General features: G+C 30.1%; 2 protein-coding genes across 2 annotated transcripts in view; both read left to right on the forward strand.

The window, feature by feature from the left end:
* HELRODRAFT_166109 (hypothetical protein) overlaps positions 1–3,871 on the forward strand; it is a gene marked incomplete at both ends in the record, with an annotated part of 5,291 nt that extends 1,420 nt beyond the window's left edge. Inside the window, 3 exons of the mRNA XM_009033132.1 lie at positions 399–647; positions 1,905–1,986; positions 3,737–3,871. Of these exons, the coding sequence (XP_009031380.1) occupies positions 399–647; positions 1,905–1,986; positions 3,737–3,871 (466 nt within the window). The remainder of the gene's footprint in view (positions 1–398; positions 648–1,904; positions 1,987–3,736) is intronic.
* Positions 3,872–7,176: 3,305 nt separating this feature from the next.
* HELRODRAFT_166110 (hypothetical protein) lies at positions 7,177–7,635 on the forward strand (the record flags this gene model as incomplete). The annotated part of the gene is made up of 1 exon (XM_009033133.1): positions 7,177–7,635. One exon carries the CDS (start codon positions 7,177–7,179, stop codon positions 7,633–7,635), a length of 459 nt encoding a protein of 152 aa, XP_009031381.1.
* Between the last annotated feature and the right edge of the window lie 5,598 nt (positions 7,636–13,233).

Raw genomic sequence — 13,233 nt, forward strand, 5'->3', positions numbered from 1 at the left:
TATTACATATGCATTTATCGCCCGCCTAGTGGTAAGTTAGACGACTTTTTTAATAGATTGCAGGAATTTTTAAATAACCTTCTTTCTACTAATTTTAAAACTGAATGTTATATAATAGGAGATTTCAATATTAACTTGGCTGTTAACAATAATGCTTCTCAGACGTTTTTAGACATTCTGGCTGGTTTTGATCTATACCCTATCATAAATCAATCTACCAGAATCACTGACTCAACCTCATCCATCATTGATAATATTTTTACAAATCATAAAAGCAATGTCTTTACAAAGGGTATACTACTGGTAGATATCTCTGATCACCTTCCAATTTTCCTTGGCTTACCTGATAAGTTTACATCTATTTCTTTCAATTTTAAACGCAATTGCTTAAAAACTAGGCTAATCGACCCCCACAAAATTGCCCTAGTTAATGAGAATTTAGCTGTAATTAAATGGGAACCTCAGTATGGAGTTGATCTTGATTCTGAATACGATGGTTTCTTCACGAAATACATGGATGTTATAAATTTCAATTGTCCTGTTATATGCACGAAAAATCGTTTTAGAAAAAATTGGATGAACATCAATCTCTACAATAGTTATATGGATAAAAATAAACTCTACCTCAATTACCTTCAAAACCCAACGTCATGCAATAAAACTTTGTATGCTAGATCCAGAAATGATTTTATTAAATTGAAAAGAATTGCAATAATAAAGTTTTATTCAAATAAATTTGAAAAATGTACCAATACCAGAGAAAAATGGAAAATTATGAATGAAATATTAGGAACAAATAAAGGTAACACCAATCTTTTTCAGGATGTTTCAGATATGAACTGTAAATTAAATATAGTTAACGGTATCAACAGTTTTTTCATTCAACAAGGCACAATATTAAATAATAATCTCAAAAATACTTCAAATGTTACTAACCTTGATGTCATGCAAAACCAAATTAACTCTTTTTATGTAGAAGAAGCATCTCCTGATGAAGTGGTTGCAGTTGTCCAAAAACTAAAAATTAGTAATACTTATGATTGTGATTTTCTGTCCTCCAATTTAGTAAAAGAGACTATAAAATATATAGCTGGGCCATTATCTATGCTATTTAATTATTCTATCAACATAGGTAAATTTCCTAGCCGCATGAAAATTGCAAAGGTTCTACCTGTTTTCAAGAATGGCGATCCTAAACTTTATGAAAATTATCGCCCAATATCGATACTTCCCATTTTTTCAAAGATCTTTGAAACGCTAATGTTCAATAGACTGTGGAAATTTATTTTACAATTTAATATAATCAATAAACAACAATATGGCTTTATTCCCAAATCGTCGACTGAATGTGCAATTGCTGAACTTCACCAATCACTTCTCAAAAACTATGAACTGAAAAATTTTAGCATCGGTGTCTTCATTGATCTGAAGAAAGCATTTGATGTCATAGACCATTCACTACTGTTGTCAAAATTGAAAATGTATGGCATTCGAGGTACAAGCTTTGATTGGTTTGATTCATATCTCAAACGCAGAGTTCAGTACACTTCTGTTGATGATGTTACATCTGCTACTGGAACTATTCTGACTGGAGTTCCTCAAGGATCCATTTTAGGACCACTATTATTCATATTATTTGTCAACGATATTTTTTCGGTATCAAATACTTGTAATACCGTGCTATATGCAGATGATACAAACATATTCTTATCTGGAGATAATCCATATCAGCTTTTCTCTAATATGAACAATGAGCTAATAAAATTTGTCGATTGGTTTGAAAATAATAAATTGACACTTAACGCTAAAAAGTCATGTTTCATCGTGTTTGGACCAAAAATCAAAACTAATGATCAAATTTTTAACGATTTAGCAATAACGCTTGGCGATTTTGCTCTTCCCAGGGTCTCCTCAATTAAATTTCTTGGTATAACACTACAAAGTGATTTAAAATGGATTGAACAAGTCAACCTAGTGCTCAGCAAAGTACATAAAGTAATAGGGGTGATCTATAGATCCCGTGACAAACTAGACCTAAAATCAATGATCACTCTTTATTACTCATTCTTTTATCCTCATCTAATTTATGGGAATATTTTTTGGGGTTATTCATGCAAATATTTAAACAACAAATTGCAAATAGTTCAGAAACGTATATTAAGAATCTGTTTTTCCATAGGTTATCGCGATCATACTAGTTTCATTTTTTCCAACTATGGTTTTCTCAATATTGAACAAATTAATAAATACATTACGTTACTTTTTTTATATAAAGTCCAGCATTTTGATAATTATAGAGGATTGTTTGTTTTTGATAGGGTTGTTTCTTTGACCAGACAAAACAACATGTTGAAAATACCTAATAGTAGAACAGAATTAAATGATAGGTCCTGGTTTGTAAGAGGTGTTATTATCTGAAATGAACTAGGTTTTCATAATTTATCATTTTCTTCCTTGAACAATTTTAAAACAGTTGCTAGGAAAAAAATTTGTGATAATGAATAAATACTAATTGCATTTATTTTTTATCTTCCTGTATTTGTTTTATAAATGGACATTATTTTTCATTACATTTCGTTTTGGCACATTTTTTTTATTTTTTTAGTTAAGGTGGTCTGCACAAGTTTTTCTTTTTTGGATCTCCTGGTTTGATTTTTGCCGAATAAAATTGGATTGAAAAAAAAAAAAAATATATGTATGTATATATACATGTAAATATATATATGTATATATATATATATATATATAAAATTTATACCTACATATGTTGGAAGGACACCGCATTTCATACAGTATTGTATGAATCCTACCAAATTGTTGCTCTAATCAATCTAAAGTTTGTCTTTTAAATTTTTCTTATTAGATTTTTCATACACACAAACATATTTATATACACAGAAATTTGCACGCGCGCACACCTACATGTATATAATAAGGAGAGAAAAAGACAGAAAGAGTGAAAAAGATAAGAGAGAGAGCGAGAGAGAATGTAACAACAGAAGAAACTTTTTTGTACACATATTGTTAAAACCAAATGACACTTAATTAATGTCGAGTTGATAAATTTTCTGGCCCCAAAAAAGTTTTTAGTGAAGATAAAATTAAAGATGTGAAGACAGACATTTATTTTGACTTTATTACGTTAATAGTGAGTACAAAAAATTATTGACTTCGATAACTATAATGACATGACTTTCGTGATGTTGAAGATGACGATAATAAAATAATGACAACGACGAGGAAATGAAAAACTGTTGAATGTTGGAGACGTTGAAAAATAATTAAGATAATAACTTTAAAAATGTAGATGATTGAGATGAACATGTCAGGCAAGTTTGATTTCAACCATCGACCGAAAAGAAAATTAATGGCATCTTATTCTAGTTCACCAAAAAATAATTCGCTTCAATGGATTTTTTTATCCTTCGGAACATTCACAATATAATTTAAATAATATAAGCTCAAATAATATAACTCATAAACCAGCAAACAAGTTTGATAATTCCTATTCTATAAAATGTAATATTGTTATATATATGTACATTGTATTTGAGTTGATATGAAAATGTGAATATGAAGAAATATCTAACAGCAGAAACGCATAGTTAAGAGTTTGTTTACTAATGAAAGGAAAGTTTTATTTTTAAAATGTTTTTTATATTATTGTTTCTGAATGCACGCAAACAAACTGTACAACCAAACAAGAAAGCAAACATACTAATTGTAAAACCATCAGATGAAGTTATTATTAGATGGCTTAGATGGTTTTACGTGGCTGATCAAGGTTGGCAACTCTGTGCTACTCGACACCCTGGTTGGAGTACGACTCCGCTTTTTAGTAATGTCGGAAGACCGTGATGACAAAAAATAAGTGCGGAAAATATCCCTAACTTTCTACATTCTAAATGCAAAAACTTCGCCAATTTAGCCTATATTAAAATATCAAACGCGAAGAATTGATTAATATTTATGGACAAGCTTGTTAAAAGAAACGACGAAAGAGTTGTTCATCAAATCTTTCTAACAAATTAATTATTATATATCACAGGCGTATATCTACCGTAGTGTGGCAGACAATTTTTTTAAAATTAGTAAATTTACGTTCGTCTCATTATTTATGTCTCACGGTTTTATCAAATTTTAGATCCTTTCCACGATTCTTTCAAAGTCACCAAAATTACAAAAAATTCAAAACAAAGGTATACTTTCAAAACAATACAAGTTGTTTACAACCCTTTGATTAATCTACATTGCAACCTCTTAATTAAAACACGCAAGACACTGAAAACCGCTTTGTCAGGAGGTGTTCAATAAAGTGCTGTAAACGTATATTTCAAAGTTATCGATTTTGGAAATTTTCGATGATTATTTTAAAACAAACAACAACTGGAACAATATTTAGACTAGGGTATAAATACGCTGACTTAGTCATTTGAAAGAAACGCAAAATATTGTGTACATTCAATTCATTTCCAATAAATTACTACATTTTGACAATTAATCATTCAAGTAGGATTTCAAAATTTTGGATTACTCTTTTTGACAGATAAAACAAAACAAAATCAACACCATCTCGTTAAAATAAGGACAAACATTTTTTTGGGATACCATCAACAAAAATTATAAAAAATGTCGTCGTCGGCGTTTTCAGCATCTTCTTCACCGTCTTCGTCGTCACTGAATGAGCAACTTGACCACGAAGATCAACAACCTGTCATTCTATTGCCATCAGTACGAAATCCACCTATAATGGAAATGCTAAAACGTGCATCATTAATTAAAATGACGGAATCAAAACTAACAAAACATGACTCAATATGTCCAGATGAATTCAAATAATCACCAGTATTTGTTTGCTTGATCAGAAATTAAATTTCCGTGAAAATGTACAACGGTGCTCTAACAATTTCTTTCACGCAAAACTTAAATTTATGTTTGGTCTACTTTGTAAGATGCCATTCAATGAACGTCCAATATCTACAAACGGCTATTTTTTAGCCTAAAAACCTAATGAAATGAGTGTTATTTCTTTAAATTTTTAAAAGCGTTTTGTCAAAATTAATCTGTGATAAAAATTTCATTTTATCACTTTTATATTTTATAATTGATTTTTAATTAGTCATCTTTTATTAATAAACAGTTTATTAAACACTTTAAATTTTAATAAATTAAATTTACGAAATGTAAATGTTTAAATTTTTATAACAAAAAGGTAAAAGTGATTGTATGTTAGTTTGCTCTTTATGTCACTTCATTAATTTTATTAAGCTGAGGCCTACTTTGTGAACAATCATGGTAATGGCACTTAAGGAATTTCTAAAATGTTTATCGTCAAACAAATACAATTTATATCCACTCTGGGTCAAAAGGTTTTGTAAAATTTTCCAGGAAATAATTTGTGTAAACCACAGCGCAAATGTTTGAGAGAACAACGGAAGACAATTGTTATAAATGTTAAAGTTCAGCCAGGTCAATATCTGAACCTCAACCTGATGTTTGGAGATCACAACCAGCTCCTCCTTTATTGCAAAATCAACCATCCAAAAATGATATATGGTTTTCAGAGCTACAAAATGTAGCGAATATATTTCATGACAGATGATTTGTACGAATTGGTACAATAAAAGTGTTAATCAATTATTATGTTACGGAAAGGTAAGGCTGATAGTGAGAAATGTCAAACGGAGTTAATTATCATTAGTCATAAACTAATCAAAAAGATCAAATGGAAATAGATTCAAACGAAGAAGTAAATAATTGACAGATAAAGATAAACGTAAAAAAATAAAAGAAAGTCACCGATAAGAAGGTCAAAATCTTTATCACCATTTTGTCATCAACAACCATCGTATCTCCTTTGCCAACAAATTGGTCAATGATAAAGACTAATCAGAACATGGAGCAGTCGTACGTTTGTTCTCTATCATATCCTCGAACGATTTCTCTTATCGTGAAAAGTAGACGAAATTTGAAAAGGTCATTACTACAAACATCAACATCGACTTCTTCGTCGTAGGCTCCTTTAGCATCTGCGTCTTCATCATCGTTGTCACTGGATGAACAATCAGACAACGGGGGACAACAACCTGTCCATTCAGTGTCACTTGTACAAGAATCGCCAACAATAGGAAGCAAACACGTGCTTTACTAGTTAAGATGACAGATACAAAACTATCAAAAATTTGAATCGTTTGCAAGGTCGGTAGTTGCGAAGAAATAATTAGGAAATTATGATTACGATGCATTCTGATATTGAAATATACTTTCAAACTGGAAAATTTAATCTATAGAATTAATTTTTTCAAAACGATTCAAGCCCATACACGAACTAACGTGGTAAACAACGTTTCGTAAGCGAAGCATTTCTACAGTGAAGCATACTTGATTTGAACCAATCATATTTAATGGTATAAAAGCAATTGAGTACAATTTGCTAATTTACAAATTTTAAACTTTGACGTAAATTATATTACTGCACTCCTTTCAGAATTTATAATATTAGTGAAATTGTATCAAAAGTGTAGTATACACAAAATTATTTAAACACAACAAGATAATATTTATATAATTACATATTAAAATGTTGATTTCCTTTAAAAAATATACAAATAAAAAATTCTTGTATGAGGTATTATGGTAATGAATAAAAATCGTGATATAAAACTAGCTTATGAATTTTAAAGTGGCGTAAGACTCATTGAGAATTTTCACTTTAGCTAGGATAATGTAAGAACACTTAGTTTCACGGCGTAAAACTTTAAACAAAGGAGAAAAGTTATATTTTAAGAGCATTAATAAATCGATAAGAAAACGCTTTAACAAAGGTTTACAATGGATGACTAACAATGGGATCGATTTAAAGCATTCCAAATGAAGGGTATAAATAAGAGGACTAATTCTAGAGAAATCATTCGAAACAATTGCTGATACTGTCATACTTTAGATTCTTTTATATAAGTTGACTAATTTTTATTCACTAAATTTCATTGAAATATAATTTGGGTTTCAACGATTTACAAAAACTTCACAAGACTATTGAAACAGTACAACATTAACCTCAATTCTTTGAAAATAAACAATTTTTTTTATAGCATCTAAAAAAGCAATGGAAAAATCAAATGTCTACAGCTCAACCAGGTCAAAGAATGAACCTGATCACAATCGGCTCCTCCTCGAATGCAAAGTGATACTGAGGAGTACAAACGTGGAAGAAGTAGAAGTAGGTGGCCGATAGCAAGGTCAAGATCGTTATCACCAACTCGAACATCGTCCTCACCATCTTCTCCTTCACCGACACGCTGTCCGCTGGCAATGACTGGTCAAGATATGTACCAGTCTTACGATTGCTTGCTTTCACTAGATTACACATCTCCGAACGATTCATTTTTGTTCAGAGACATTAAAAAAAATTCGAAAAAGTCATGGTTGTCACTGGATGATGAAAGAGACGAAGAAGAACGACAACCAGCTTATCCACTGTTACCTGGACGAAAATCACCACATGAAGAAATGATAAGCTGGAGTTTTCTAAGAAGAATGACAGAGGATAAACTATTGAAAGCTGACAAAAAAGGAGATCTGCAGAAGCAAGTACTGCTTACCAATTTCGGATTAATTTGGCAAGCCTTTTCTTAACAAAAAGATCACAGAACTGGCAAAAGATGAAGAATACCATAAAAAATTATTGGCAGAAATAAAAAATTGAAATAAACTGTAATAAAAAAATTTATAAATTGCAGATAAAACAAGCTGTTGCTTGTGTTTTAAGATTTAATTATTATTCAAGTTTTCTTATTTGGCGTTTCTTTCATTTTTTCAGTAATACTTTCGTTATCGCATCAGATGATGTCTCAGAAATCACAACAGTAAAACGAAAAGGAAAGGGATCCAAAAAAATTTCAAATCACTCATTTTGTGAAAAATACTTTTTGCATTGATATTCATAATATTAAGAGCAAGTTTTGCAAAACTAATGTTTCAGCATTTAAATCATTAATTATTGAATTTGAAATTTAGTAATATTTACATTCACAAGTTAAATCATTGTTAATACAATTATTTAAAGATGAAATACTAGCCATTAACAGCGAATGGAGTTTTAGGCGCTTGATTCGTGTAAAATAACCACTCACGAACATTGGCGTGTAAAAGCCATATTTCAGCATTAAAAATTTTGATATTTATAAAGTGTCCTTGCAAAATGAGAACAAAAACAGATAAATTTTACGCTATCAGTATGAGTGTAACTAGTGATTCAAATTTGATTAATTTCACAAACTTATAATTATTAACGTAACAAAAATTTTTAATTGTTTTTTATACCTAATTTTTAATATATAGATAAAAAATGATTGGGCCTTATCAAAAATGGTCAGATTACCAACTGATGCTATTAGCTTACTTGGGATTTTGATATTTTACCGTCAATGCATAAATGTGGCGCGTTAAAAAACTATATTACTTCTACGTTGACAGCATACCAAAGAAGCGAATACATGGTTTGGGCGTGACAATACAAGGATAAAACTCAACAGAAAATAAAATAGGTCATTTAAAGAAAGAGTTTTTTCAAGCAGCAAAATATTGAAAGCATTTCATTGTTAATAAAACGCTATCAAGCTAATGTATCGTTTAAAACGCAATAAAATACACATGATGTTATGTTAATTCAATGTGCAACAAGTGCGGTAGGCAAATAAAACATTAATAAACAAACTTTATTTTACATCCCTTCATACATTTTTTGCATTTTGAAAACACAACAAATTCAACCAAATGAGAAAAAAATTAATTTATTCAATAAATTTGTAATATTGAATACGAATACACTGAGGTAGAGCCAAAGGTGAAGCTTTTGGTCTAAAGACACCCAAAACGGACATTTTTGTTAAGATTAAGGCTAAGGTTAAATTTAATTATATAAGTAAAATTTAAGATTTTACATTTGGATTTAATTTGTTACAGTCCCCGTTGTAAACTTTTTACTAAAATAAATCCTAGTCTCTTCCCAGAAAAGTTCTGGCTTCGATATTGTACGTTTATTTATTATCTACCAATTTTAATCTAGTTAGTTATCTCAACAAAGTTATAATAACTAACTAGATTGTATTTATGGTAAACTCTTATTATTTGTTATTTATGAATAACTATTTTCAAAACTTCAACTTGACAAATATTTGATTGGAATCATATCAGTGGGCGGTTCTCAGAAAAAATTCTGCTCTTTATAGAGAAATTTTTTCGAACATGTTTTAAGAATAGATCAACAATCCAATAAGATGTTACAAAAATGTTAATTTGCTCTATTTATGAATTATAAGCTCACTTACATTTTTTTGCGACAACGTTATTTCAAAAGATGTACAGTGATCTCTAACAAATTTTATTTTAACTTTGCTTTAAAAAAAATAATTTTTTAAAATAAATTGAATAAAATTAATGATATCTACAGTGAACGTTGATATATTTGATTGATTTAATTATTTAAATCAGTGAAATAAAAACAAAATATTTTTCAACATAGAGAAAAAACAAACAGACCTGACTGAAATGAAGTAAACAAACATACCATCCTATCCTAACAAGAACTAAAGCGCAAGAAAGGTCACAAGACAAGAAGCCTGAAAGGAATTTTTTCAAGTTTAAAAGTTAATGTCACCAAATTTAATTGAATTTCTAGACAATCGTTACCGTGCTTTTTGTGCGTAAAACTACGACAGAGAGCTTACAGCAGCGTTTATCCGCCAGCGATATTTTACTATTTTGGTTAATTTCTTTAAACAGGAATGTTTAAGCCAATTTTATACCGAAGGAAATTTAAACAAATTGTACGAGAATGTTAAGAGAATAGTCTCGTAAAAATTTATCCTACACATAAAACTGTTAAAAAATAATGTCAAAAATTTAGAAAGAAAAAAATATTGTTATGTTGGTGCCCGCATGGAAAGTTTTTGATTGTGTACGTTTAGGTGCTTCTAAAGAAGTGAATAGAGTGCGCTATAAAATTTGTCGGTGCATCTTCTTTTAAGTGCTCAAATAAAAACAGTTCATCTGAAGATTATGTGAAAAGGTTATGCATTGCAAGATTATGTGTGCTGGCTTGATCGAATAATATTTTATCATAATTTTCTCATCAATTCGTGAAATAGAGGGCAAACGCTGATCCTCATCCACCCATCCGTACATCTATCCATCCAACCATATCTATACGTCTCTCCATCCATCTATCCATCTATTCAACCATATATCCATCCATTCATCCAACCGTTTTACATACAACTTGCGCCATAGTGGATAAATTCAATTTTATAGCTTCGTTTATGCAATATGAATGAAATTTTTTAGGAGCGTGGGGATATCAGCCTGCTAGCACATTTAAAATGGCAAATTTTCCAGCGCTTGGTGAGAAGTCAAGCAGGAAAGTTAATAACCCCGCGACACAAACAGATGTTGTAACAACAGATGTAGATAGGTAATGTTTGCTGCAACGTGCATTCCATATCATTACGGACCATTTAAATGCAGTTTTGTGTATGTTTGGTTACGTCTCTATGCGATTGGTCTGAGGAGGGAATGGAGCGTATTATTTTGTTCGGCCTTCACAAACCAGCCCTCCTTTCATTCAAACAATTTCAAGTTAGAAATGTCAAAATTATATTAAATGATTCTAAATGATTCTGTATTGTATTTTTTAATCGTTGAATTTTTACATCAGTTGTGTCATTCAACAACATTATTTTGTTGACATAGATATTTTTTTATTAAAAAAACAATTCTCAAATGTAAACATGCACTGGTATTAAAACAAAACAAAAATATTATAAAAAAATTTCATCTAAATCTGACTTTTTTCATGCTATCATCAAACATACATCACGTTCATGTTTGTGTTTGTTTCAGATTACTGTAACCGTCATGTTCAATAATTTAATTTGTCTTTTGTTCAAAATTTACCGTGACAAATCAACTAAGTATCACAAAAACTAACAAAGATCAAATCATTGTTGTACCGTACATGTGGAATAAAGAAACATAACAAATCACGTGCAAAACAGAATACAAAAAATGGGAACAAATTCAGAGATGAAGCTGTAGATGTGGAAGGCGCATCATATGGAGAAACACGCTGGGAGTCATTCCACAAGGAGACTGCGATAAAACAACGCGAACGTGCCAGATCAGACAGGTGCGGCATTAAATAATCAACTAAATTTTTGAGTCAAAACTTTTGCCAGAAGTTATTTCTAACATCTAAAAATACCAAAAAATAAATGCTCTAGCACTGATAAAAACAATTTAAAAATTAGTTGAAGTGAAAGTAATGTTTTGGGTCATATATGATATAAAATATTTATGCTACCTTCAAAAAAAAGTGCTACATAAAAATCAGCAATTTGTTCTTCATGGTTTATTGCCATTATCAATATTATATTTAGCAAGTTCTTTTCTTAAAAAAACGCAGTAGGGACCAACATGGTTATAGTTATAGTTATAGCACTCGGTATAATTTGAAACAACTCGAAAGAAATACAACAACATGGCTTTCTAAAGTGCTTTTCTCAGTAAATGAAGATTGCTTCAAATATTATTATTGTCGCATCACTCCAGGCTGTTGTGGCGATATGGTACTCTTTCGCTTTGCTGACTTACATCGGTGTAAACAAGTTTTTTAAATAAATAAATGCTCTCTCTCTCTTACTTTCTCTCTCTCTCTCTTTATATATATATATATATATATATATATATATATATATATATATATATATATATATATATATATATATATGTGTGTGTGTGTGTGTGTGTGTGTGTGTGTGTGTGTGTGTGTGTGTGTGTGTGTGTGTAATTCAATACAGTGTGTATTTATTTTGTATGATCGATGGATTGATGGATGGATGGTGTATCCACTTGAAATTTATTAAACGAGCGTCGTTTTCTCTGAGCAGCCTTAATAAATTGTTAAAAGACAAAAATGCCATAACCTTGCTAATAAATATTTTTGTATTGTACATGCAATTGACCAGTTGGCTCGTACGCTAGAATTGCTTTCGAAATGCAATGGTTATAATCAATCTAGAATTATATTGACTTCCAAATAAAATCATGAAAACATGCACACTAACACACACACATTCACACATTTTCGAAATATGGTCAACTAGCTACACCAGCGATCGTGAGTAGTACATGAAAGAAAACCATGGAACGCTCTAAAATTAAATTGCACGAATTATCCCCGCACACACACATACACGCATAAACACAAGCTTTTTAGTTAATGCGTGATTCATACAAACTCCATACAGACTAAAACTAATTTTGGACAAAACTTGACCACTATTCAGTTTAAAAATTCACTTTTCGTCATTGTTTCCAAATTAAAAAATAATAATTTTGTTGTCTGAATGTTAGAGACGATTTATGATTTCCTCTACTATCGGTTTAGGTAATGTATTCTTTTTTTTAAATTCTACCTTGGCTGTAAGTGGCAGATTTTTTCAATAAAACTTCCCAAATGTTATTATGCTTATATTTTATTTTGAATAGGGTCAGTTGTAATGTTTTAAATTATTTTTCAAAACATTTTGGCTTCAACACAACTTATTAAACTATTATATTCTAATTAAACTATAATTTTTGTTTAATTGAATAAAAAAGTTCCGTCTTCGATGCATATCAAATATTTTTAAAAATAAAATAAACGAATAGAAAAAAAAGATGAAAACAAAACGAGATTCAAACTCTGTTTTTCAATTATTTTCTCTGAAAAAATGTTTAAAAGGCAAGATTTTCAGGGAAGGCGTTTAAACGTCACTTCTTATTAGTGTTGTTCAGTTGTGAAATATCACTATCAGCCAGCATTGCTTGCACGCACTCTGATTTCTTAACCAATCATTTAGTCAGTAAACATAAACATAGAGCTACATGAAATTAAAGTAGAACGTGTTTGTACTATTTTAAAAAATTAATTCAGAATTTAATCTCATAGCCGTTTAAAAAAGTAAAAGGCTATTCAACGTATTGAATTCATCATTATTTTCAAATTACAATCAAGGTAAAAACATCATTTTATTTTGTTGCCGATGTCCTAGAATCAGTTGGTGAGTGCGAGCCAGCAATAACTTTTGATCGAATGGTGTTATGTCATTGGAGTGAAATTTTTAATGAAATCTCTTTTAAAAATATTTATAAATGTACGTACATAATTATAACATAAAATATCATAACATAAAC

This window comes from Helobdella robusta, assembly GCF_000326865.2.
Source record: "Helobdella robusta unplaced genomic scaffold HELROscaffold_9, whole genome shotgun sequence".
Lineage (NCBI taxonomy): Eukaryota > Metazoa > Annelida > Clitellata > Rhynchobdellida > Glossiphoniidae > Helobdella > Helobdella robusta.